Source organism: Theobroma cacao, chromosome 2, assembly GCF_000208745.1.
Source record: "Theobroma cacao cultivar B97-61/B2 chromosome 2, Criollo_cocoa_genome_V2, whole genome shotgun sequence".
Taxonomy (NCBI): Eukaryota; Viridiplantae; Streptophyta; class Magnoliopsida; order Malvales; family Malvaceae; genus Theobroma; species Theobroma cacao.
In genome coordinates this window covers 40,722,161-40,746,673 of record NC_030851.1, presented here as the reverse complement: position 1 = coordinate 40,746,673, position 24,513 = coordinate 40,722,161, and the positions used below count along the sequence as shown (strand labels likewise).

At 37.5% G+C, this 24,513-nt stretch overlaps 6 protein-coding genes across 8 annotated transcripts; 2 read left to right on the top strand and 4 right to left on the bottom strand.

Annotated features, from left to right (window-relative positions):
• Nucleotides 936-4,418, bottom strand: LOC18610514 (aluminum-activated malate transporter 4). Its single transcript, XM_007046208.2, has 7 exons — nucleotides 4,105-4,418; nucleotides 3,474-3,856; nucleotides 3,220-3,357; nucleotides 2,855-3,124; nucleotides 2,627-2,763; nucleotides 2,387-2,533; nucleotides 936-1,852 (listed from the first exon to the last, which is right to left on the bottom strand). The coding sequence occupies exons 2-7, from the start codon at nucleotides 3,814-3,816 to the stop codon at nucleotides 1,226-1,228; spliced, it is 1,662 nt and encodes a 553-aa protein (XP_007046270.1). The 5' UTR covers nucleotides 3,817-3,856; nucleotides 4,105-4,418; the 3' UTR covers nucleotides 936-1,225.
• On the top strand, nucleotides 6,599-7,770 carry LOC18610513 (30S ribosomal protein 3-1, chloroplastic). The gene is made up of 2 exons (XM_007046207.2): nucleotides 6,599-7,104; nucleotides 7,212-7,770. Exons 1-2 carry the CDS (start codon nucleotides 6,835-6,837, stop codon nucleotides 7,485-7,487), a joined length of 546 nt encoding a protein of 181 aa, XP_007046269.1. The 5' UTR covers nucleotides 6,599-6,834; the 3' UTR covers nucleotides 7,488-7,770.
• On the bottom strand, nucleotides 7,825-9,697 carry LOC18610512. Its single transcript, XM_007046206.2, has 5 exons — nucleotides 9,251-9,697; nucleotides 9,055-9,148; nucleotides 8,856-8,893; nucleotides 8,641-8,776; nucleotides 7,825-8,461 (listed from the first exon to the last, which is right to left on the bottom strand). Exons 1-5 carry the CDS (start codon nucleotides 9,599-9,601, stop codon nucleotides 8,046-8,048), a joined length of 1,035 nt encoding a protein of 344 aa, XP_007046268.1. The 5' UTR covers nucleotides 9,602-9,697; the 3' UTR covers nucleotides 7,825-8,045.
• LOC18610511 (homologous-pairing protein 2 homolog) lies at nucleotides 9,782-11,703 on the top strand. The gene is made up of 6 exons (XM_007046205.2): nucleotides 9,782-9,900; nucleotides 10,049-10,074; nucleotides 10,400-10,667; nucleotides 10,824-10,894; nucleotides 11,011-11,199; nucleotides 11,280-11,703. The coding sequence occupies exons 1-6, from the start codon at nucleotides 9,873-9,875 to the stop codon at nucleotides 11,376-11,378; spliced, it is 681 nt and encodes a 226-aa protein (XP_007046267.2). The 5' UTR covers nucleotides 9,782-9,872; the 3' UTR covers nucleotides 11,379-11,703.
• LOC18610509 lies at nucleotides 11,914-14,588 on the bottom strand. Its single transcript, XM_018115310.1, has 5 exons — nucleotides 14,058-14,588; nucleotides 13,878-13,981; nucleotides 13,629-13,800; nucleotides 13,021-13,140; nucleotides 11,914-12,908 (listed from the first exon to the last, which is right to left on the bottom strand). Exons 1-5 carry the CDS (start codon nucleotides 14,241-14,243, stop codon nucleotides 12,141-12,143), a joined length of 1,350 nt encoding a protein of 449 aa, XP_017970799.1. The 5' UTR covers nucleotides 14,244-14,588; the 3' UTR covers nucleotides 11,914-12,140.
• Nucleotides 15,337-24,072, bottom strand: LOC18610508 (serine/threonine-protein kinase prpf4B). 3 transcript variants are annotated; one of them, XR_001926625.1, is made up of 17 exons: nucleotides 23,484-23,926; nucleotides 22,983-23,197; nucleotides 22,780-22,860; nucleotides 21,590-22,673; nucleotides 21,324-21,505; nucleotides 20,992-21,164; nucleotides 20,754-20,822; nucleotides 20,243-20,315; nucleotides 19,979-20,135; nucleotides 19,566-19,857; nucleotides 19,370-19,484; nucleotides 19,083-19,246; nucleotides 18,836-18,910; nucleotides 18,292-18,711; nucleotides 17,860-17,924; nucleotides 17,400-17,428; nucleotides 15,337-17,297 (listed from the first exon to the last, which is right to left on the bottom strand). XR_001926625.1 is itself a non-coding variant. In XM_007046202.2 (12 exons), exons 1-12 carry the CDS (start codon nucleotides 23,781-23,783, stop codon nucleotides 18,523-18,525), a joined length of 3,060 nt encoding a protein of 1,019 aa, XP_007046264.2. In that variant the 5' UTR covers nucleotides 23,784-24,072; the 3' UTR covers nucleotides 18,100-18,522. The 3 variants fall into 3 exon arrangements, 1 of the variants encoding a protein (XP_007046264.2); XR_001926624.1 differs by lacking the exon at nucleotides 22,983-23,197 and having other exon boundaries at nucleotides 21,590-22,860; nucleotides 23,484-24,072; XM_007046202.2 differs by lacking the exons at nucleotides 15,337-17,297; nucleotides 17,400-17,428; nucleotides 17,860-17,924; nucleotides 22,983-23,197 and having other exon boundaries at nucleotides 18,100-18,711; nucleotides 21,590-22,860; nucleotides 23,484-24,072.

The following is a 24,513-nucleotide window of genomic DNA, read 5'->3' as shown; positions in this document are numbered from 1 at the left end:
ATTTACATAGAAAAATAACTGAGTTTTCAAGGCTAATATCCTTTATAAGCACTTTTTTTTGTTATTATAGTAACCAAATTTTGGAGGAATTATAGTAACTGAGTTTTCAATGCTTTTTTTTTTATGGTAATTGTATAAGAGTCTTTCCGTTTTAGGTTTGGAACCACTCTATATTCTTTTTGATAGCTTATATTTTTTGTGAAAAATTAATTGTATACTTTTAAGTCTTATTACCTTCTCGAATAATTTACATAGATGTTTTTTAAAAAAATCTTAAAGTCGAATTATTTGCTTAAACTCATAAATCCGTACACCGAACCCACCCTGAGTTGAGTTTGAGTACAAAATTTTAAGCTCAAGCCCAACTTCAATTCTATATGTGAATATTATTAATATTACTTAAAGAGCAAGCTACTAATTCTTATCCTAATTTGATCCATGGATATCTCATGCTTTAAAACAACATGAAAGCATACTTTATTCAACCTTTTTAACTAAGATGAAATGTTTGTAACCCCTAATTTTACATATTCATAAAAAATATGAGATAATTAATCCTTCATAAAATTATACATAAATTTGTTTCAATCAAAATTAATTTGAATTCCATATTCTTAAATTTACCATATAAGTGGATAACTTTTTTTGTATAATTGTGATCCTAGCAATGAAACATAATGTTAGCCCAAAATGTCTATATATATTGTGCTTAATCCAACTATTTAACATCAATCTTTACTGTAATTCTTCCATGGCTGCCCCTCTCCAAATCAAGCCAGGGCCATCTCCTACTTCTCCTTGGGGACCATGGCAATCTAAGATAATGTAGTGGGTGGTCAAGGGAGAAAGAGTCTCGTGAAGAGATAGGTGCCTAGATAGGAAAGATCATATAATTTGTGTGAACATTAGTCCAATGGCTTCAACCCAATCACGGATTTGGAGAGGGTGAAAGCAAGCTCTTCATCATTATCTTTCGATTAATTTGTTGAATATTTTGAACCAACTTTCACATGCTTGACAGTTAACAGTAGCAATAAGTCCACTGATTGAGCTGGGTAGATGCTTTGGAGTGAGAACTTTTGGCTCTTGACCGAATTATTATCGATTTGACAATCAGATGGGACACAAGATCTATCACCAAATCTAATGGAAATTCCTGTAAATATGGTTGTCGTTGAACCAAGAATGACCCCACCACCCTGTAATAATGAACGACATGATCACCCTAGACAACCCAAGTGCCGACCCTTTTCTTACCAGTTGGCATGTTGATGACAGGCTCCTTGAAGTTGGCTTTCTGACTCAGTTCTTCAAAGGAGTCCACCAGATTGCCTAGTCTAGCAACAAATTCTATCAGAAGCGAAGCAAATGTTGCCAAGGACAGAGCACTGGCGCTTTCGTATGTTTTGCTTTCGTCTCCCTTGACGAATGATTCAGCCTTAGATGAAAGGTTCGAGGGCCATCTCCTGAACATATTTTGTGCAGTCTCGGATGGAGGTAGAGAAGCTGTCCTGGCAGGAATTGACCTCACGTCCAGCACAGCCTCACTCAATGATTTAAAGCCCAGCTGCATGTTCTCATCTTCCTGTGCGTCCACGAGGTTTTTAAGGTCTTCGAGTTCCTTGGGCCTTGCCCGAATTTCCCAGCTCTCAGAATTCACTAGAAGGTAAGACTTTTGGTCTATCTTTTTCTGCAACTGCTCGGCTGCCTCATGGACAGTTTGAAGTATGTCACCAGGACTCAGTTTCTCCATTCTCTCTATTTTGTTTCCGAGCTCTCGTAACACTTTAGCACCTTCTGTCCCAACCCTCTGAAGCTCGCTAGAGAATACTTTTCTTCTTTCGGGGGAGGCCTGCATTGTGAACATCATGACAGGAATGATGTGAAGAAAAAAAGGAAGTGAGTTATGGCTTGTCAGCTATGGCCTACACCATAAAGTTACATAGCCTCCATAATTCAAATTTTTGTCAAAACTCTCAACCATACGTTTAAATTTAATGTTGATCTTAAGCGCATGCAGTTCAGATTGTAAAAGTAAACATAATTCTTCAAAAATACACATTGAACCAACCAGGACAAAACCAATTTCAGAATGCTGAGAATCATTCAGATAGAATGACCATATTTTCCTTACTACTGAACTGAATTGAAGGACTCCTGTTTTGTGAAATTGAGGAGCAGGTTTCCTAGGTGTTGCTCTGCATTGAGAAATCAGAAGGCAGCAGTCTGCAGCCTATTTTGGGAGTCCTAAAACTGTAAAGATTTTTGTGTGTTAAATTCATCAATTCATCTTATCTGCTACTTTCAGTTGATTTTCCAGCATTATTGTGCTTCTATGTAACGGTATCAAAGAAAGAAATATGGGCAGAATTGTGGATATAGTCACCTGTATTTCTGAAAGGATGCACCCATGCAGTGCCATAACCATGAATGCACAATGCCTCACTGCACCACTTACTTTGACATAGTTCTCCCAAGGATAATTACGCATTCTGTAACGGCCATGGGGTGGTTCCCAAACTGCAAATCCAAGCTGCAAAAGATTTGAAAATCCTTACAATCCCTGGAATCATTTGCCCAACAAGCCAAACTGTTGCATAAACCTATTATGGCAATTGCAACGTACCAAAGTATCTTCTTGGCTTGTAGACTGCACCACTGATCGATAACAATTATAAAGTGGATCATCAGAAGCTTGGTATGTAAGAATTTTCGAGGGAATTCTCTCATATTCAACACACTTCAAGTATCCATTAACACAGCCTGGAAAAAACGAGATGTTGAACAAAGAAATGTAAGATTGATGCACCTATTGGTAGATTAAAGAACTTTCTGAAATTGAAAAAAAATCAACCTTCCAAAGAAGTGGCAAGATCCTTAAAATTTTTCACCACTAAGTTATGCAGAGATTCACCAGCCCAAATCGGATATATACATATATTTACAACAAAACAAACACCAGCCCCAACTGCAATGAGTACCAATCGAGTCAAAATTGCCTCAGTATATGCCCTAGTCCTGTTACCGGCTATCATAAGGATGCAATATGTTAATACAAATACTCGGAATCCGTAATCATAAGGCTTCATGGTCGGATACAGCCTCAAATAGGATGCACAGAATCCTATCCACAGCAAAGAAACACAATTAAAAATGGAGGAATTGAGTTTGTTTTGGCTTCAAGCTAAACAGTTTATTAACCTTTCCAATCACACTGACCTGCTACGAAAATACTTATAACAATAACACCTTCCTCGAACTTGCCAGCCACCAATGATAGCTCAGCAAAGCAAAATGCAAGTATTCCAGCACAGAGGGTTCCCAACCCGCGATTGAATCCTTTGATAAAGGTTGCACCTGCTTAAAAGAAATTAATGAACTTTTTCTGGGAATTCAGCAAAACTGATTTTGAAACAGAAAAGACAGTCAAAAATTAATCTAGGGTAATGTTGAATCGATGAGGATGCTAATACCTATACTGAATTCAAACATCACTATGACTGTGAGTATTGCCCAAATTGAATACTGTGCAATATCCTCAAATGATCCTTTCCAGAATATGAGCAAAGACACAATTGACAATGCCAGTCCCATTTTCATTGCAAATATGACTTTCCTGGGATCAGAACGACCCATTTCCAATGCTTTCCTTCCAAAATCTTTCAAATCATCCCAAGAGTTCTTGATTTTTGCTCTCGTAACTTTCAGATACGTCCATCGGCTACCTGTATCTTCATCTCCCCTAAAGCTGACCAAAAGAGGCAGCCTTGCCTGACTGTTATCTGCCCAATCATGCTTCAGAGACCCCATTTTCATCACCCTTTTCTCCCCTTCTCTTCTTCACCGGACAACAAATCTGCATGTTCAATCCCAGACGTTTGCAAGAGAAAGATCAAACAAAGTCTAAACAATTAAAACAAGTTCTTGACAGATAATGCACCCAAATCATTAAACAAGCACCATACAGCAGTCAACTTAACCAAAAAAAAATCTGCATTAAAGCTATCACAGCATATTGAAGTCTTGTTTCGGACAAGAATATTACTTTGGAAGCCATTGATTTAGTAACTGACACAGTTAGGAACAAAGAAAAGGGCAACTTACAGAAGTACAATCGATCGGGACTAAATTTGTAGGGTTTGTACCAATGATGGAAGCTTCAGTTTCCTGCCTACAGAAGCTTGCTATAGACTAGCATTTTCCTAGCAAAATACAGCATCCATGTACAGATGATGAAGACCGTGTCTATAGTAAAACCTCACACCAACAATCCTTTTCCCCTTTATCTAATTCTATACCACATGCACTTCCAGCCAAGAATGGCACTTTCTTTACCAATTGCTAGCAACATTGCTCTTTTTCCTTTTTGACCTTGTTCTTTCCTGCTTGAGCTTTCAGGATTCAAGCATGCTTTCAACATATACCGTTCTCTGATTTGAATAAAACAGGGCTTTAACTATCCTATTTATACACCAGGATTATTTTATGTTGATTAAAATGTCACATGGAGGTTTAGCTAATACTGTTACAAAAACACATGTGAAACCAGAAGGAATTTGGTCGCAATACTGAGGAACTGTCATTTTTTCTTTCTTTCTTTTTCTTTTTCATGGTGGGGTCGTATAATTCCACTGATCTTCCATGACTGTGACTTTTCCACACGAAATTACCTTACATTTTGGTCTATGAGATGAGTTACCAACGCACAGAGACATGGAGGATATTCTGTCGTCATCATCTACAAGCGGGACCATGCTCATTGGAAATCTAGAATTTATCCCCACAATCATAAATCAGATGAGACAATGAGAGGGTCTACCATAATCTTCATGCTGTACCTTATCTGTGGCTCTCAAGTTTCAGACAATTGTTCCCCTTTGTTATCCAGGTACCAACTGTTTCGATTATGGAAAGTATCCATGTGCAATGTTGAATGTTCACTTAGCCCCAATCATGTAAAGGCATGAAATCTTTGGTCATTCTTACACTTCCTGACTTTCCTTTGCTTTTTTTCCCCTTTTAATGAATCTAAGTGTCCATATTTTTTCAGTACATATGATAGATTACACAATAAAGATAATTCACTCATCACATCATAAATTTCAATCCTTTCTCGGAATAAATTGTACAATTCATATTATACCTGCAATGCAATATTTTCATAATTTTAAATTTTGATCAAAAAACATATTTTATTTTGTAGACAAGGACTTGGTCAAGTGAATTGATGTCCAAATGTACAAATTTCACTTTCAAAGAAAAGGAAAAAGAGCCAATAATTAGTGCATGGTATCCACTTGAATCCCCAAGTATCCCCCACCAATAGGGCCAATACCATACCTTCTCTTTGGCTTAGGCACTTTAAAAATCTTTGTATCATGTCTATTTCATGCAATTAAGTTTTTATTTTTTTATTGTATCTAAAAAAATTATTATCTTTTCATTTATAATTACATAAATCCTTAATTTTAACAAAAAATTAATAATTCATTAACCCATCAAATCTAATACTTGTTGAAATATTTTATTTACGTGGTAACATATCGTATATCACGTGAAAGACATTGCAGTTAAGTGTATTTAATTTTTTTTGTTAAAATTAAAAGTTTCTATAAGTATAAATAAAAAGATAAGAGTCTGTTTAAGTTTAATCTATGATTCAAAGATTTTTTTAATGATTTAAGTCATTTTCTTGTTTCTTTTCTAATGAAGACAAATAATCTACAGATAAAATCCGGAAGGGTTGGGGCAGGAAGGTTCCTATCAACAAGCTACCAAATAATGGTCCTACCAATACAAGTTACATTAATCACTTTTTTGGGTTTAGGGATGTCACCATTGCTTTATACATAACTAAGATGTGAACCAATAAATTGAAATCTCTTCAATTATTCAAAGCAATATAAAGCCTAAGAATTTTTAAATTCTTACAGTGATACAAAATAATTCCCTTAAATTATTAAAGTATGGGGCATGCACTCGAATTAAATGTTCATTACATGGATGCATGGTACATAATTTATATCACATGCTAGAATAAGGAAATATTACAATTAATTTTAGAAAAAACAGAAAAAAAAAAAGGCAGTTTAACTTAAAACCACATATTTGTTTGGTTCATAATTATGAATTATGACTATTTTTAAATTAATTAAGCTTGAAAAAAAATATATACAAAAGTAATCTAAGGATAGGGGTGAGCAAAATTGAATAGGACTAATGATCAAACAGGATCAAATGTAATTTGAGTAAAATGATTCAGTCCAATTAGTCCATTAAATCTATTAGTTCAAAAAATTTGGTTCAATAGGTTATTTGATCAGTTCTCGATTTTAAAATTTTTAGATCAAAATGAGCAAAAGATCAAATTAATTATACATATTATTTTTAAATTTATGTAAAATATATATTTTCATTATTAATTTTCATATCTTATAATTATGGATGAAATTTATGAATTTTAATATTTTAATTTATAAAAAATAATAAAATTTTAATTTTTTAATTTAAAATCAAACCAATTCAATATTTAATTAATTTTTTAAAATATTTAATCTATAAATATGACGAACCAAACCGTAGACGTAAGAGGTTGAGAATTGTTGCCAGGGTTGATCTGTTTTGGGGAGTTGAATGGACCTTGGGAAAAGGCCCAAGCCTGGTCAAAAGCCCATAAACCTCCTCCTACCCAGAGAGCAAAGCCCCACTGCCACCGCCCCATGTCCCTTATCCAATCCCAAACTCTTTCTGATCAGTGGGAGAGAGACACGATGGAGTAACTTGAGACATAAACACACTCTTTCTCTCTCTGTGTCTCTCTTTCTGCTGTAGAAGATGTTATCCATGGCAACTCAATCTAGTGTTAATAGTACTCTCACTTGGCATTCACTTCCTTATCAGAAACCCGCCTTGAAATCATTCAACACCGCCATTTTCTTTAAGACAAAGGCCGGTTTGAGACAGTCATCGACCGGTCTGGCAAAAAGAATCACACCCACTTCGAGAATTGAAAGACTAACTGCTTCAGCAGCCCCTGAGACACTCACAGCTGAGACATCCACAGAAACTGAAATACCATCTGTCACGACCTCTCCAGAAACTGAGGTTCAAATCCCCTGCTTTCTCTTACTACAGCTACCTGCTACACCTGCAGATGCTTTCTTGCGTTTATGTGTTTTGCTTGATATAACGAGTTGTTGTCTATTTTGCAGAAGGTGGTAGTGAAGCAGGTTGAGAAGTCGAGGCTGGTTTTGAAATTCATATGGATGGAAAAGAACATCGGGCTTGGTCTTGATCAGGTGATACCTGGGCATGGCACTGTTCCTCTAAGTCCATATTTCTTTTGGCCAAGGAAAGATGCATGGGAAGAGCTCAAGGCCACTCTAGAAAGTAAGCCATGGATATCTCAGAAGAAGATGATTATCCTTCTTAATCAGGCCACTGACATCATCAACCTATGGCAGCAAAGTGGTGGCAACCTCTCCTAGATGTGCAATGTAGGATATACTCTGGCTTTTCTTCTTCTTTTTGGCCTGCTTGTTATATTTCAGCTATTGGATTTTGATTTACAATTGAGATCTCGTTATGCCTGCATTTGTTGCATTTCAATCAGCTCTGTAGAATGGCCTCATTGTGCAGCATTGATCAGCTTCTTAATCTTGTATTTTAGCTAAACTTTCCTGTCACTTTTATTTTCTCAATTTGCTTTTGTCTCTGTTTAATTTTATTTTTCTTAATCAATATATGAGGAAGCCCATAATGGCTACATTACACCATTCCAACAATGAGACTTCTCTCCTTCTTTGATTTAACTACTTAACAAAGTGAAACAGAAGCAAGGAAAGCTTCCTCTCTTATCAGAACTTCATTGTCAATTACATATCTCTGTTCAAGAATTCTCACCATGGAAAAAAAATTGGGACAGTTTTCATTAGCTCTCTTTTACAGAAAAGATAGCTACAAACTTCTCCTCTTCATACATCAAGATTCATAAGGCTTTTCTAGACTCGAATCCGTCAGAAATCGCTGCAGTATGTAGCATCAAACTATTTTTCCTCCTCCAGCTCCAAAAAGAGAAGATAGGCAACTAAGCCAACCACAGGGATAAATTTAAGGTAATTTACTAGAGGTACCCTGCTTTTCTGAACATTTTGTAGGTTCTCACCTATCAACCAAGGCTGGAAGATTATGTAAAAGCATATATCCCAAATGAAGGCATATGCCAGCCTTTCTGATCCCAAATAACTTATCAGGAACTGCCATCTATCTGTTATGCTCCCAAAATCACCATCCATTCGCCCAATGAGAGCCCATATTGCAGATAACAGACATACAGCACCACCAATCAATCCCACCACGGGTGCACCATTTGTCATCACAGAGCCTAGTGGAGAGCGCTTGCTAGGAGGGCCGTCTGCATCAGCTTCATTCAGCCGGATTGCCATGTAAGGAATTAAGAATGCTGGCATCACATAAAGGAGGAATTAAGCATTTGCTTCAAAAATAAACTATAATATCCTGTTGATGATCCATTGTATAATCGCAAAAGTGATGCACAAGCAACAGTAAAACATTTTAATTGCTAATCAAATGTGAAGTGATCGGATTAACATAAGCTTGAGAGTTTGGAAGGAAGCATACTGTTTGTAAGGAACATCTGCAGACCCCAAAGAACATCAAGGGAACCTTTGTATCTGTCTCTCTTGCAATCCGTATACAACAATGGAGCAAACATTAGCGTCCACCCAATAACAAAGTTGAACAATCCCTCAGACATCTGACATATATTAGATTGAATAAGCCTTCATGGGAAAGAACAAAACTTTCACTTCACCTAAATATGATGTGATGCTTACCGGGTGAAGAACTGGGGCATCAATCAGACGAATGCCAACTACTCTGCCAAAAAAGGTTCATTGTTTGTATTGATAATCATATCATGGAAAGAAAACAATAAAAAAAGATTTTTTTTGTCCAAATCCGACTAGAAATGTAAACAAAATTTTGCTTTGCAAAACCAAATACTATAGCAATCCAAGGAGCTGTCGAGTGTACCAGCATTCGTCAAAGGCAAGATGAAGAGGAAATTGAGAGAAAGGCCGATGAGAGCGTTAATTGTCTCTGAACTGATTGCCCATACGGGATCTCCCTGGTAAACTCCAAAAAAGAAAAAGAGAAATTGACCATCAATCTTTTTGTTTGTAAGAAATGAAGAGAAGCTGAGAAAAGAAAAAGAAGTAGCAATGCATACAGGAGCATAAGGCAGCAAAAAGAGCCACGAGATGTAAACAGCCTCAGCGGTCCAGAGAGCCACCTGAAAGACTCGCCGCAGACTATCACCGTCGCCTTCTTCCGAGGCGGGACTCACAGCGGTGGACTTGCGGCGAGACTCGCGGCATACGGGGGCCGTCGAATGTTGGGACGTTGGGTTCGTGGGGATAGAAAAGGAGATTGCAGGCCATGTTTTTCCGGGATGTTTGCAATAATAGAGGTGGTGACGAGAGAGTGAAGAAGGGTCGGAATCGAAAGATCTAGGTCTGGGTCCTGGAAGAAACGTGCCATGGGTGTTGCAGAGCAAAGCTTGAGTTGCTATCAAAGCCATGTCCTTCACCGTTTCACTTCCTCTTCATCTCCTTGCTTAGCTGATGAAATTGGGGCTGAGTTTGTCATACGTGGTTCACCCATCATCCACACTGACCAGGCAAATTTCCGCCTTTGGTGTAATTTTTTTTTTTATTCAAGAATGTCATGCGGCGTCGTTTTAAATCCTACTACTACCTTATTTTGCCCAACGCTCCTCCATTTCGAGGCAAAACAAATATCTCAGAGGACATCGACTTTCCCGCGCATTTGAATTGAAAATTCTCCGATCGATGGCTCCGAAATCCGATAGCGCCGAAGGTATCACCGCCGACTCTCTCTCTCTCCGTCGAAAGCCTCTTTGCTGATTTCCGACGCTGATTTTCAATTATAATTTCTCCCCTTATATTATCCTCATTGATCAAAGCTTGCCTCTTACGTTTATCCTTTTTCTAATTTTAATATGCAGCAATCGTGCTCAACTACGTGAACGAGGTAAGCTTCTTCTTTTTCTTCTTTCGTTTGCAGATTCCTATTCAAAATCTTGCGTTACTTGTTCTGGTTTCAATTAGGTTTAAATAAACTGATTGCTAGAGGAAACCGATTAAAGCTTAGATTTCTCTAACAAGATTGCATTAAGGTCATTGTTTTCGTGATTTTTTCCTGCCTCACTCACCTCTTCTTTTCTTCTTCTTGTTTCATTTTCTTGGCAACCAAACGGAGAATTTTTCTGTTTTTTGATATTTAGGTCCTTCAGCTGTAGTAAACCTAACTTGGGTTTGTTATTATTTTTTTTTTTTTTTTGGTTTTTCTAAACTAGCAAAATCGGCCTTTAAATTCTCAAAACGTGGCTGATTCTCTGCAAAAGTTTAACCTCAAAAAGGCATCCATTCAAAAAACACTGGATACACTTGCTGATAGCGGGAAGATTTCATTCAAAGAGTATGGTAAGCAGAAGATATACCTTGCCCGTCAAGACCAGTTCAATATCCCCAACAATGAAGAGCTTGCTTCTATGAAGGAAGAGAATGCCAAACTGCAGGAACAGCTCGAACAACAAAAGAAAGCAATCACTGGGGTTGAGGGAGGTAATAATCCTTGAACATCAGATTATTGTTCTTGCTGAAGGGGTAGCAGATACTCTTTCTAACATGTCAGCACTGGTCTTTAGATTCTAATCCTTTTGGTTATGTGAATGTTCTCGAATTGAGTTATGCAAGCACGGATGTATACTGTTGTTGCAGAAATTAAAATTTTGCAGTCAAATTTAACACTGGAACAGATATATGACAAGGAAGAAAAACTGAGGAAAGAGGTAAGGGTTATGGCTAAATTATGGAAGCTTTTCCTTTCACTTTGTAAAGATTAGCTGCAGAAATGTTTTAACCCAAACAAGTGGGAAAATTTTTTACGTTATTTATTATGCATCAGGTCAAGGAAATGGAGGACAAATTAGTTAAATTGCGTGGAGGAGTTACCCTGGTTAGGCCAGAGGAAAAAAGGGCAGTTGAAGCCATCTATTCAGAGAAAATGAGCCAGTGGAGAAGGCGTAAAAGGATGTTCAAGGATCTCTGGGATGCTATCACTGAGAACTCACCTAAGGATCTAAAGGAATTCAAGGTTCGAAAATGTCATTCTGTTGGCAAGAACGCACATATGGCGTCATAAAGGTTCTCTCTGACAGTGTTTAATGTTCGCAGGAGGAACTGGGAATTGAATATGATGAAGATGTTGGTGTGAATTTGCAATCATTCTCGGAGCTCCTTCAGCATGGGAAGAAGCGGGCCAGAGGCCAGTAACTTAACTCGTTCATCAACTCAGACATAGATTTTGGCATTTCCCTAGAGAGAAATTAGTTCCAGATATTTGTAGATTTTTCGTCGTTGTTAGATCTAAATCTTTACTTCTGGATCCTACAGAGTGAGTTTCACATTTCATAAGCATTACATGCCAATGTTTTGTCACGATATAAAATGGTGGATGATACTAGTTTTAATAGAATTACCTTTGAACAATATTACAAGCCAAAGCATTGTTCTATGAGCTACATATTAGATCACAGTTTGTAACCGTAACCCTTAATTGATCTACTTTTTTGCCTGTGGATGCATATGCATTTGCCTATATAGATGAATGATGTTTTTAACTTACATTACAGAGAAATGAATTAATGTTTCCACTAAGTAAATCGACAATTTTTATCACATTAGTTGAGGCTGCAAATTCATTCCCATGAAATGCACCTTTATTCCTTTGTGCCTTTGCCTGCTATATTCATTAAGCTTGTTCAAGCAGTGCTTGAATTCTGGTTTTAGAGAGTCTAAGCCTTGGGGATTATCCATATTTTGATTGTAGGTCCGTATTATCTTTAGGAACTTTACATGTTTCTCCAAAATTTTCGCTTCACAAAAACTTTCAAAATCATTACAAGACAATTACATTGAGTTACATCTTACAAAAATTAACAAAAACAAATCAAAGAACAAAAACCAACCTGCAGATTCAACCAATGCTATCATGCAACTCACCAAACTTACAAACATTTAATATACCCATGCTCTTCAGTAACCCCGCACTTGTCTAGTCCTCACAGAAAAAGGCCCCTTGTTTATGGTAAAGTGTTGTTTACCTTTCATCTCAGAACTTTTGGCTGCATGTGCTGTGGGGTTCTCAGTTTCAGTCTCCACCTTCAGGCCGGCACGAAGGCTTGAAGGGATTTGCTTATTTGATGAGTACTGAAATGTCAGTCCAGTTTTTTCTGAGGGCTCATCATCCTTATCTGTATCTTGGACCTTGTCTTTTAGCTTCCTTGTGTTCATATCAAAACTCAAATCATGGGAATCATAGGTTTCATCGTCACTCTCATGAATAACTACTTCCTTTTCCAATAGCTTGATTGGGTCCACTTCGTCCAAGGACATTGTCCTAAGGTCCAGGGTTCCTTCTGCGGAACCTTCACTTGAAGGACTTGAGATTTCTGGTGTCTTCTTGTTCTGATTCAACCCCTCTGCTTGACCACCAGGATGAGTTTGCTTATATTTAGAATTAGATTCATGTCTGTCAGACACTCTTTTTCCTTGACTATTGGGACTGTTCTGATCATCAGGATCATGAGAATCAGACCGAGAGAGTTCCACAGCTGCTCTTGCAGCTGCTGCAGCATAAGCAGCTGACTCAAATGCTGCTTGAGCTGCATCAGCCACATCCCTGTACTTTTTCCTTCCTTTCATTGAATCAGTGAACTCATCATCATCTCCTCCAATGCCACCTGCCTTAGCTGATGTGTCTAGCTTGGGCTGGCTTTGCTTCTTGCTTCCGTCCAAATTTTCCTGTATCAATAACACAATAGCCATGCCATGAGTTTTCATTTCTATATTTTCAGCATATAACAAAAACTGATTTTTCTCAAAGCCTGTTGATCATCAATAGTAAATTGCATACCTCACTGGAACCAGAGGTCTCCTCGAACTGTAAAGCAATGCCATTCTCAGCAGCAATCTCCTTAAGAACATCCCTTCTACTCTTCAAGTCTGGTTGTCTGGTTGACAGCTTTTGTATAATCTGTATGACCCAAAGATCATGTTATTGCATACTGCAGAATTCAACTAAACACAATTCACAAAGAATAGCTAGGAGATTTTTATTACTATGTTCATTTATGCACATATCTCATATCCTTATTCTGTGAGAACCATTCATAACTCAAATTAATCATTTTAGCATCTTCCGTCAGCAACAGAAGTGGTTCCCTCTACTTTTCTGGTTTATCTGACTAGCCTAGTACTTCTTCACCAATACATACACTATGTCTTGCCACCGAGTGCAATCATATCAGTACTAAAACTTGAAAAACTGGTTCATCTCAGGAATGTTAACATATCCGATAACCAAACTATAAAGTGCCAATTAAAAATTTTTCAGGTCTTATTAGAAGGGACTATTAGAATCTTCTTTCTTGTGTTGGGGTGATGGGGGGTTGGTGGGAGATTGACTAAGCATACAACTTCTGATCCTATCCAATTTGATAATCCGAATCAAGATTCTTTTACCTTAGTGTTCACTCCACAGTTGTTGCGCAACTCGATGGCACGAGCAGCGAATTCTTTGCCATAGCGAGACATGAAAACCCCACGAATCTCTTGAAGCTCGGGGAAATCCCCACACCTCGAAGATGCAAAGAGCAAGCCAGATATTGCCTCCTGAAGCTCGTCAGGGCATACCCTGCAAAAAAAATACAATTCCAGGGTTATCAAGAACTCTGACAGGAAAAAACAGGAAAAATGATCAACAAAACTAACCTGTCTTGCTCGATGAGATGGACCCTTTCGATGACGAGATTACAATACCCTTCCAGCATAACAAACACGTCCAACATGTTTTGCTCCTTGATCACCTGCTCAACCTGTCCCAAAAAGAAACCCAGAGTTTAGCTCGAAACTAGAAAACAGAAAAAACAAAGAATGTAGATCAAATCTTACTCGAAGAAGAGCCCGATCATGTTGGCCAAGTTCAAGCATCTGCACGACATCAGAGCGAGCCTGGTTGCAACGGGACTGATGCTTGTTCTTGAAAACAGCAAGACGAGAAATGGCAAGGCTGATAAGTGACTTGAACTTGGATGGTTTGAAGGCTCTTCCAAGCAGGGCATCAAGCTTCTTCCCCATAATAAGCCTGCTCCTTTTGTGACTGATGGATGAACAAACTGTTGAATCAGTCTCTCTCTCTCTCTGCGAGGCCTCTAACAGACAGAAGAGAACAAACAAGGTAAGGCTTGTTTCAACCTTTCTGTGCTGACGCGAGACAGACAGACAGACGACAGCGTGGTCTTTATGGTATTGTTTACGTGTTTTGGTGAGATTTCTTACATGCTAAGTCTATTTGAAAGAATAGCAGAAGGGTGGTAATTTGCCAGGAAAAACCATATGAGAAACCGAGAAACACAGAGTAGAGACACGGTTGGGCCATCAATTTCCAGGAAGTGGGCGCCGGAACTGACTCTTTATGCCCCAGTTTTTGTTAGAACAGACGCAGGTCAGGGACGTGAAGAACAATCGGCATTGACCACAATTATTGCTACAGGTGCCATTAACATGCTTACCAGAGCTAAATTTACAACCAAAGCGTGCGTGGCACAAGGGGCCGGGGAGCGTGGGATGTCTATGGACCACGAGAAGCTTCTTAATGATTTCCCAGGGCAACGAAGTCAGAAACGTACAGATTAAAATAGGTGCTCCATCCAGGTTATCGTCTCATAAACCATCATTAACTTTATTTGCTTTGATGACCAAAGACAAGTTCATATGGTAGAAATACTGATTGACGCCTCCATCTCCATCCAGCTCTCTTCGCATTATTATTATTATTGATCTAAAGCCCATGCCGAGGGCAGCAGGGTTCTTTTGTCCTTTTTAATTTTGGTGGTCTTTAGATTAGAGAAAGAGAAATTACAGTTAATTATGTACTTAAACGATTTTATCTTTGAACCACATATGACACATTTAACCTCATAATTAATTATATTATTATACCAATTCGTATAATATAATTTATCTAGCTCATACAAATTTATCGTGTTGTAAGAATATCATCCATCCGTTTTCAACAGTCATCGTATTCATGTTTATTTAATACAATACGATTACGTTATGATTGGACAGGCTACCACAAAGCTATGCAAATTAGAAGTCTAAGGCTTTAAGACAATGACTTTTAAGCTTGATGTGCTGAAACCGCGTTATGCATTGATTCACAATTGGATTAAGAAAAAACAAACAAACAAACAATAAAATAGGATCGTGACAGTATGATTTCTGATGAACTCATACTAACAGTATGATTTACAACACCATTATTGCTTTCAAAATAATAAGATATTAATGATCTAGATCGTATACAAGTACAAAATTGTAAACTTATACGCAACAATACAAAGGCAATTACCCACAATGACAGGATAATCAATTCAGTAACCTTTTCTCAAAGGAGAGTGCCATGAATGCGAGGGTGAGATGAATTTCAGCTCATTCAGGTTGGCATACATCACAACCTCACAGCAGCAAGAACTCCAACTAATATAAACTAAGCTGCTTCTCAAAGTTTAAACTAACCTAAAACCACCCTACACCCACCATGTATCCTGATTCCACACCCACCCCACCTAAAAAGATTATACTGACAGTCAAATGATCCATCAGACACCCGATAACATGTAATCAAACCAAGGGCAATATAATGACACTTTTAATAGTGCAGTTCTCTAAACTTTTAATTATCATTTCAACATATTAAACCATAAAGTAACACAAGAAATGATGGACTCACACTTGGATTCAACTTAAAAATAGTAAAAGACGCAAATCAATGTCATACGAATTATCATCATATAATTGGAAACAGGAAATCACGGTACTCACTGGTCAATCTAAACTATCAGGCACCATACAGAACAAAAAGAAATAGTGCTTCCCATCCAGCCAACCCGGACCACCATTGTCTAATTAAAATCCACATCATAGATTTAGCTTCCATCTCACAAGTTTACAAGATCAACAAAGTACAGAAAATAATTTTTTTTTTAAAAAAAAAGGTACAGAAACCACAGGTAAGACAAGGAAGATAAAAACAGGGAAAGAGGAAAACAAAAATAATAAAGAACAAGAAATCAAAGAGGGATACAAGAAATGAACGTTAGACTCCATTAAAGTGACAAAGAAGAAAATGGCAATTCCCCCTTTCCATTGAAATAGGGAGGGCCTCGCAAAAAGCCAGCCTGTGTGCATTAACCAACCCATCACATCACAACCCTATATGCATACCTGATTGTATAGCAATCCTAGATAATAATAATATATTGCAATACTGTTCCTTACAAGAAAATAAAGGGAATATGTAAATAAAATTTCCTTTTCAATTTTTTTTGCAACAGAAAAAACAAAGTCTTTGTTTTAAAAAGCTTTTCAGCAATCAAATTGAACCTTAACTATTATTACCTTCCCTTAAGGTGCACCACAGTGCCTCAGCAAGACATCTACATTCAATTCGAGAATTCTCTTGCCCTTAGGCTCTTAGGATTCTAAGTTGCTTTTCCAGAAGCTAGAAAAAATCCCCAGCAACACATTCAAGAAGATCACGCACTTTAAAACTCATCAATAATACTCTAAATGACAACCTTTGAAATTAAAAAGGTCCCAAATGGAAAAAGATTGAACAAATCATAGACTAAAATTAACAAGCACCAGAAACATGATGATAAAATTGAAAGACACATTTCCTTGTTCATTTATGAACTAAAATTAAAATCAATAAACTAAAACCAGATCATCTCTCCAAGCCTAATGAGTAAAAAATAAGACCTTACAAGGAATAAAGCTACAATAAGTAGGTGAGCCTCTTGTGACTTTGCAGCACTAATTTTATTGGTACACCACCTAAGTTTTACAGAAGGATTTTCAGCCATGAGTAATAAACTAGCTCAGCCAATTCATGAGAATTCGAGGGCAAATAAGACAGGTACAAAGTTAAAATCTCTAGTTATGGAGAGATGAGTCTGGCTTTGAGAATTAATAAGACAGATTTTAGAGCATGAGTCACACCAAGTTTCCAGAACATTTAAGTAAGGAACACCACTCAAGCATTCCTGAAAACGCACAATATAGACAATGCTGAGATAATGATATTGAAAAATACTTACAAGAGGTGGGAGGCACAGGTTTTACACCCTAAAAACAAAATAACAAAATAAAATCACATTAACACATTTATGGTTTCAACAAGATACGATTGCAAATTAATTCAGAGGAACTAGGAACGGGATTACTCACTGAGATGGACTTTCCCTTCAAGCTGACTCCTAGACGACCAGCGCAAGTGCCCCCAGAATAATTGAACCATGGATCAGATGTAATGCAATTTCATTAGGACATGCATATCTCTAGAAAAAGTAAAACGAACTTAAACAAAAAAAAAAAAACATAAAAAGCACTCAAATATAGGCTACCTAAATGAGCAGAAACCAACCACAACAGAAATGTATCACCAAGTAACCATTAAAGCATACACAAGGTACAAAACAAAAAAATCGGGTGAAAGCAGACTATGAAAGAATGGAAGCAAGCATTCCTCATCATGCATTAAAACCCAATCATCCTTATACAAGCATGTCAGTAGGAACACACTCAGAAGCTATCAAAATACATCTCTCTTGCAAATCACAACAAAAAAGAATCAAGATAATCAATTTTTAGGGTGTCAAAACAGCTCCTAATAAACAAACCAAGGTACCTTCTCCTGGGTGCCTTTTAAGCATTTAAGCACTGGAGGGTTGCCTCAAAGCTGTAGCAGATATCCTGAATGAAAAATCAAATTAGACTTCCCAGGGCCCAAACAATTCTGATTAAATAGGGAAAAAAAAAACAATTGGCAACACGAAAAGAAATGGGACCAGCAAGCATTACAAATAATTAATGCAAAGGCAACCAACAACCGTAAAAGATCAGTAAAACTAAAACACAAGGCAAAAAGGAAAAAGGAAGAGTCACCTTGCCTAGTTTAAAGAACAAATTTTGTTCTATAAACCCATAGTAAACTGAATATATATTTTTGTCATTATTTTCCAACAAGTACGGCAGGAGAAAATATAATAACAAATTTTCACAATGGCCATAATCAAGAATGATTACAAGAGAGAAAAACGCCTTTGGCTAGTTGTCTTACAATAGAAAAAGTACATTCCACTGAAAGAATCGCCAGTAAAGTGTACTCCTGACCAAACATCACCCTTTTGACTTCAACCACGCCAGAAACTGTGTCCAAAGCTCTTAGTCCAGCACAGAGAAGATAAAGACAGACAATTCCCAATGATTAGATATCTAAATATCAGTTAGGTCATAATGTACAAATATCTAGCGCAACACATTTCTGGAGTCATAAAATCAGCAACATGTTTCACTTGCCCGTGATGAATGGATGAGCCAATGCCTGTGTTACTGTCATTCTCTTCTCTGGATCCAACACAAAAATTTTTTCTAGGAGGTCTTTGAAGTTGGCTACCATCTTGGGATCCTCACCAGGAAAGCCAACAATAATTGAATTGATATCTTTTGGCTTTATGTTAAGAATCATCCTCTTTATAGTCTGAAAGCAGGATTAGAATTGTGGTCAACACAACAGCAACCATGTCAATTTCTATCCAAGTTTCAAACATGTGACATTGATAAATGTTAAACATGTCAAAAAAAAAGAAAGAAAAGAACAACACCTTTTTAGTAACAGGATCCTCTTCTGTAGCATGAAAATTCAGATCTTGATCAAAGTGTTGTTCTGCAAATGCTCCCTGAAAAAAAAAACAAAAACAAAATTAGAATAAAAAACTATCAGCACAAGCCAAGAAAGTTATATAATACAAGTGAAGGTTAAATAGCAAATATGAAACCAAAAAAGTACAAAGGCAATGTACAATATATCTCTCAGAAAATAAATATCACTAACACAAATTAGCAATGTACCTTACGCAGCATCTTCTTCGGAAAAGGGCCTTTTAGTTCCATGTGAAGGCGTAGCATGTCATTGTTTGTAGGACCAGGGAAAAGAACCTTTCCGGTATAAAGCTCATACAAACAGCAACCGACAGACCATATATCCATTGGATGATCATATGGCAAACCAAGAACTGCACCATGGAGAAATATGCATCAAAAACTATTACCATAGATATAATCATGTAAAGATTATCAAACAAAAGACCAAATCCTCCATCCACACTATAAACTATCAGCTTCATGTTACAACTTACTTATTTCTGGGGCACGATAAAAGCGGCTTACAAGATATGGTGTAATTTCATTTTTACCAGCAAACATGGCATTACCAAAATCGCAAAGCTTCAGCACATTTTTTGCCTCATTTACCTGAAAAGAAGAGCGATAAGTTAAAAAGAGAAATCAATTCAAAAAATAAACTACAACAATGGATAAATAGAAAAGACATACCAGCATATTATCAGGCTTTATATCACAATGAAGAACACCACAATTTTTGAGATGCTTAAGCGCAATAAAAAGTTGCTTAGCATATGCTCTGACAGCAGTTAGTTTAAGACCAATATTGCGACCAAACTTTTTGAGAACTTCACGCAGGTTCATATGAAGCGACTCAAAAACTAAACAGAGATGATTCCTGTACTTGAAACTTGAAAGAAAACAAACACAATGGCGCTTATTGTCTGGATCTGCACCTGCCAATTTTTTCAATATTTGAACCTCCAGCTGACCAGCCTTGTGCCTGCATCAAACCATTATTAATACAAGCAAGTAGTAAAATCAACAAAATCAGAGAACTTGATATAATAAAATAAAAAAATTTACAAACATAAGCATCAATGAGCAGGCAACTGATCACTCACATTGTTTCATTATTACGAATGATCTTTATAGCCACTTCTTCAGGATCACTAGTACCAGCCTTAAGATCCTTTGCACGTACAACAGTTGAAAAAACACCTTTGCCATGAGCAGCAGTCACTTCATATCGGCTGTCAAGTAGCTCACCAAACCGATAGCCTAGACAGGAAAACCACAGTTATACTAATACAGACATATATCTGAGAATTTGGTTTGAATATATACATGTGTGTATTTAAATTACAACAATAAATCTAAAAACTTACTATAATATCCTTCTGCATCATCCCAATTGTCGTGAAGACCACTCCTTATAACCAGCAAGCCATCACCTTTACCCTGCAAATACACCATTTACAGACATTCTCAGCCATATCATCCTAGCTCTCAATTTACATATGCTAAGACAAAACAAGTGAACTTATTTTCCACTGGAAGCACCTTGTTAAGACTCGCTAACCCATCCAAAAAGTCAATTATGTTACAAAAGCTTCTCCAAAGCAAAAAACACAAGAAAAGCAAATGACAAACCAAATTGCAAACATGGTTAGACCAGCACACACAGTTATTTATCAGGCTTGCCTTTAGCAATCAACTTTATGCAAAGGATTAATTCACTTCATACCCTTGTAGCATATCATCATCAGAATCATTATATAATGTCAAGAGAACTGATTCAAGGTTAACAAGAAACCATGGAGTGGAAACCAAGTTGTTCAACTCATAATTATATAGAGATACAACACATAAAAGCAAACAGCCAAATGTGATTCATACCAATTTACGAACTCCAGTAGGTGTTTCCCCAAATATATCATCACAGAAAATATCATCTGATCTCTCACTCTGCACAAAAAATTAAATAAAAATTATGCATCTCAATAACCTAAGAAAGCAAAGGCCAAACTACAGCACATCCAAATTAAGATATTAAAAAAAGAATGCAGGTTCAGGAAAAAATAGTAAGTTGAGATGATATAAGATTCAAATGTCATAGAATAGAAAACCAATGCACCTTCGGGGTACCCTCACCAAGCCCAGCAGCAGCATGCCCATTTTCTGGAGGTGACTTCCTAACTGACAGTGATGGGTCAGCAACAATGAGATCTCCATGTCCACCACCAAGAACATCTGGACCAGTGTTACCACCATCGACTGTTTGCCCACGGTTCTCTACAGGCTCATTATCTGGTTTAGATTACGAAATTATTAGGCTATTTAACAGCCTCAAAAACAGGTAACACAGAATATAAACATAGTATTAGCCTAGATCAAAGCTCAATTACAACTTACAATTAAGGCTAAAAAAATTAAGTCAGCCAAATAAAATAAATAAATAATAAAAACCTTTATTCACATCCTCTGAATGAGACAGAGTCTGCTGCTGTAAATGCTGATTCTTATATTTCTCTAAGATGACTTGTCTTCGCTTCCTACTTTCCTCTTTAATCCTACTGAGTTCATCCTCTTCTTGTTCCGCAAGTTTTAATGTAATCCTTTCTTCAAAATCATCTTGCTCCTCTTCATCTCTGCATCAATCAAAAATATACAAAATAGTAAGCTAATGAGAGAACAAAATAACATGAAAAACATCTTTTTCTGATAAACAATACCTTTTTCTTTTATCTGCATCTCCTTCCAATGGATCACTGTTAGAACCATAAACCTTTTCTGTTTCATTCTTCCTTCTGTCCCGGTAAGTTTCAGTTTCATCCCGTTTCGGGAGCTTATAATTCTTATACCTATCTCGATCACTATAGCCATCATTTTCAATCTCCATGTCCCTCCCTTTATCCCTACTCCTGTCACTTCTCCTCTCCCTCTCTCGCTCTTGGTTCCGTTCTTCATTTTTTTCCTTTTTCCTATCTCTTTCTCTGTCATTAGCTTTACTACGATCCCTGCTCCAATCCCTTTCCTTCTTCCTGTTCCTATCTCTATCCGATTCCCTATCCCAGCTCCTATCAAGCACCTTCTCCCTTACCCTTCCACTCTCTAGATCCCTATCCCTGCTTTTCCCTCGCTCCTTCTCCCTTCTCCTTTCACCCTCCAGTTCTCTATCCCTACTCCTTTCTCGCTCCTTCTCCCTTCTCCTTTCACCACTCATGTCTCTATCTCTGCTCCTTGCTCGCTCTTTCTCCCTTCTCCTCTCACCATCAATATCTCTGTCCTTGTCCCGGTCCCTTCTCCATTCAATATCAATCTCCCTCTCTCTGCTTCTTTCATGCTCCTTCTCCCTTCTTCGTTCCCTGTCTATCTCCCTCTCCCTGCTCCTTTCGCTACCTCGTGTCTCCATACTCTGATGCCTTTTTTCGCCTACATATCTGCCATAACTGACACTTCGTTCCCTATCATCACCCCTTACACGGTTTCTACTACTGTGCCGTCCATCCCGACTAGGATCTCGTTCATGGTGGCGGCTTCTTTTCAAAAGAGCCTCCTCATCTACAATGCTTTGGGAACGTGACCTTTCTCTAGCAAGATCATCTGACTCAGATCTAGTCCTAGCATAATCGTGATCTCTCGAATCAAAAGGTGAGCTAGCTGATTTCTTGTACTTTTCCCCAGAACTTTCAGAGGACAATGACTTTCTCATGTCACTTGGCTTCGTGTCATTAGCCTCTTCAACATCCTCATGGTAACTTATTTTCTTGCCACTTCTTGAAGGCGACCTAGACTGCCGATGCCGCCTTCCATCCTCTACATTATATTTAGAAGGGAAATCCCCATTGATATGACCATCAGGGACAACTCTATAGGCTAATTCTCCTTGAGACTCAACACTTAAATTTCTAGACAAACCAACCTGATTTTGATTCCTCTCACCGCTGCTGTCACCACTCTTCCTTACTTGCTCATCCACAAAATTACTATTTTCACCAACTCCCTGCCAAAAAGGAAAATGCAAATAAAAATACTGAGTGCACAAATTCACTATGCATCATTCTGAAAAGCTGAAAGAACAGTAATTACAAACATATATATGCAATAACTGTAACTAGCTCTTACAAATGAATAGTAAGCCACCAGTCTCCATTGAAACGCCTAGGGATACTTCTTTTTGCAATTCACACATGTTCTTTGTGCAGTAGTGCATATGCATGGGATATCACTCAGTAATCTAACAAGCTCTCACAAACCAAATATTCATTATCCCAATTCCATTAAAAAAAAGTAAAATCAAATCACATGATAATTTCCAACAAAGGTCCTCCTTCAGGCCACTGAGAAAAAAGGGTTCAATGAAAAAAGTCAGATTTTTCAAACTTAGTCAGCAACAAAACTTTTTTCAAGCACTTCCCAACATTCAAATTTCAAAATTTGCTTGATAAAATTTAAACCAAGCAAGGGGAGAAACGATTTAAATTCTTTCCCAATAAACTAAAGACAAGCCCAAATTATTTTTCCCCATTTCCTCAGTACCAAACGACAATAGGTAATACAATAATATTAACCACGAAGAGAAAAGCCGTGACGAATTAAAACAAGCAAAGGGTAAACATAACACACCGGATTGGGAACACCGAGGCCTTCACGAGATTCAACGACCTTGATTTCAGCCGCCAGTTCCTCATCAAGAATCTCTCCTTCCTCGACGTCATCATCAGGTCGAGGAACCGAAGGGGGAAGAGGGAGGGGATCTTCGACACCATCTTTGCCCTCATCTTCGTGCTTCTTGCTGCGGTGGCGGTGGTGACGGTGTTTGTGGTGGCGATGCTTGTGACGCTTCGAGGATTTATCAATTTCCTCGTCGTCGGACGGAGAACGACGGTGCTTTCGGCGATGAGAATCTGGGGTGTCGCTAGCCATCGAAAATTAATTGGAAGAAAATCTAGGTTTAGGGTTAGGGTTTTTCAGCGTCTGATTTTTCTTTTATTTTTCTTCAACGTCTTTTGGAGCCAAAGGAAAGGGAGTTCACCGGTGAAATTGGATTTCCTTTGGTTTTTGTGTTGCCTGATTTGGGGGGATCGCAACTCGCGCCGCACGTGCCGGGTTAAAACGTGTCGGCGGCTCGGCTTTTCACTGGTGGATTAAAGTTCCGGCGATCGAAATTTTCAGTTAGCGGTGAAATTTGCTATCACCAAATTTGAGGAGTCTCCAAAATATAACGAAAAGGGCTTCCTTTTGTTTATATGAAGTGAGGCAGACCACATTCAGGGTTGGGTTTGAGGCAAACCCAAGCCTCTAAGGTAACTAGGCTTATTTCCTTATAGAAATAGGAAATCGTTAACTGGGCCTGAGGCCCAACCCGAGCTAATTTGGATCAAGACAAGTCATTGATGGTAACAATATCAGCCTTATTTTCTGGTTTATAGGTGAACATTTGATCGGTTCGATTTTAAAATATTAAAATTTGAGTTAATTATATTTTTATAAAAAAAATAATTAAAATCAATTTATAATAATAAAAAATTAAAAATAATTGAAATCGATTTACTTTTATTTAATCAAACTGTTATTTCGGTTTGAATAGAAATACTTTTAAATTTATTTTAATATTATTAAAATAAATATGTAATTTATTTAATATGTAATTTAT

Excerpts from the sequence above, each read along its gene's own strand:
- LOC18610514 (XM_007046208.2), bottom strand. The coding sequence starts at position 3,816 with ATGAAAATGGGGTCTCTGAAGCATGATTGGGCAGATAACAGTCAGGCA. Across the intron at positions 3,125-3,219 it reads TATAAGTATTTTCGTAGCAG|GATTCTGTGCATCCTATTTG; the intron begins GTCAGTGTGATT and ends TGCTGTGGATAG. Across the intron at positions 2,764-2,854 it reads TCTTGCCACTTCTTTGGAAG|GCTGTGTTAATGGATACTTG; the intron begins GTTGATTTTTTT and ends CGTTTTTTCCAG.
- LOC18610513 (XM_007046207.2), top strand. The coding sequence starts at position 6,835 with ATGTTATCCATGGCAACTCAATCTAGTGTTAATAGTACTCTCACTTGG. Across the intron at positions 7,105-7,211 it reads CGACCTCTCCAGAAACTGAG|AAGGTGGTAGTGAAGCAGGT; the intron begins GTTCAAATCCCC and ends TCTATTTTGCAG.
- LOC18610512 (XM_007046206.2), bottom strand. The coding sequence starts at position 9,601 with ATGGCTTTGATAGCAACTCAAGCTTTGCTCTGCAACACCCATGGCACG. Across the intron at positions 8,777-8,855 it reads ATGCCCCAGTTCTTCACCCG|ATGTCTGAGGGATTGTTCAA; the intron begins GTAAGCATCACA and ends AATATATGTCAG. Across the intron at positions 8,462-8,640 it reads GCAGATGTTCCTTACAAACA|CATTCTTAATTCCTTACATG; the intron begins GTATGCTTCCTT and ends ATGTGATGCCAG.
- LOC18610511 (XM_007046205.2), top strand. The coding sequence starts at position 9,873 with ATGGCTCCGAAATCCGATAGCGCCGAAG. Across the intron at positions 9,901-10,048 it reads GAAATCCGATAGCGCCGAAG|CAATCGTGCTCAACTACGTG; the intron begins GTATCACCGCCG and ends TTTAATATGCAG. Across the intron at positions 10,895-11,010 it reads AAGAAAAACTGAGGAAAGAG|GTCAAGGAAATGGAGGACAA; the intron begins GTAAGGGTTATG and ends ATTATGCATCAG.
- LOC18610509 (XM_018115310.1), bottom strand. The coding sequence starts at position 14,243 with ATGGGGAAGAAGCTTGATGCCCTGCTTGGAAGAGCCTTCAAACCATCC. Across the intron at positions 13,982-14,057 it reads ATGATCGGGCTCTTCTTCGA|GTTGAGCAGGTGATCAAGGA; the intron begins GTAAGATTTGAT and ends TTTTTGGGACAG. Across the intron at positions 13,801-13,877 it reads CATCTCATCGAGCAAGACAG|GGTATGCCCTGACGAGCTTC; the intron begins GTTAGTTTTGTT and ends TTTTTTTTGCAG.
- LOC18610508 (XM_007046202.2), bottom strand. The coding sequence starts at position 23,783 with ATGGCTAGCGACACCCCAGATTCTCATCGCCGAAAGCACCGTCGTTCT. Across the intron at positions 21,506-21,589 it reads GATGCAGATAAAAGAAAAAG|AGATGAAGAGGAGCAAGATG; the intron begins GTATTGTTTATC and ends TGATTGATGCAG. Across the intron at positions 19,247-19,369 it reads TTATCGTGCCCCAGAAATAA|TTCTTGGTTTGCCATATGAT; the intron begins GTAAGTTGTAAC and ends TCCATGGTGCAG.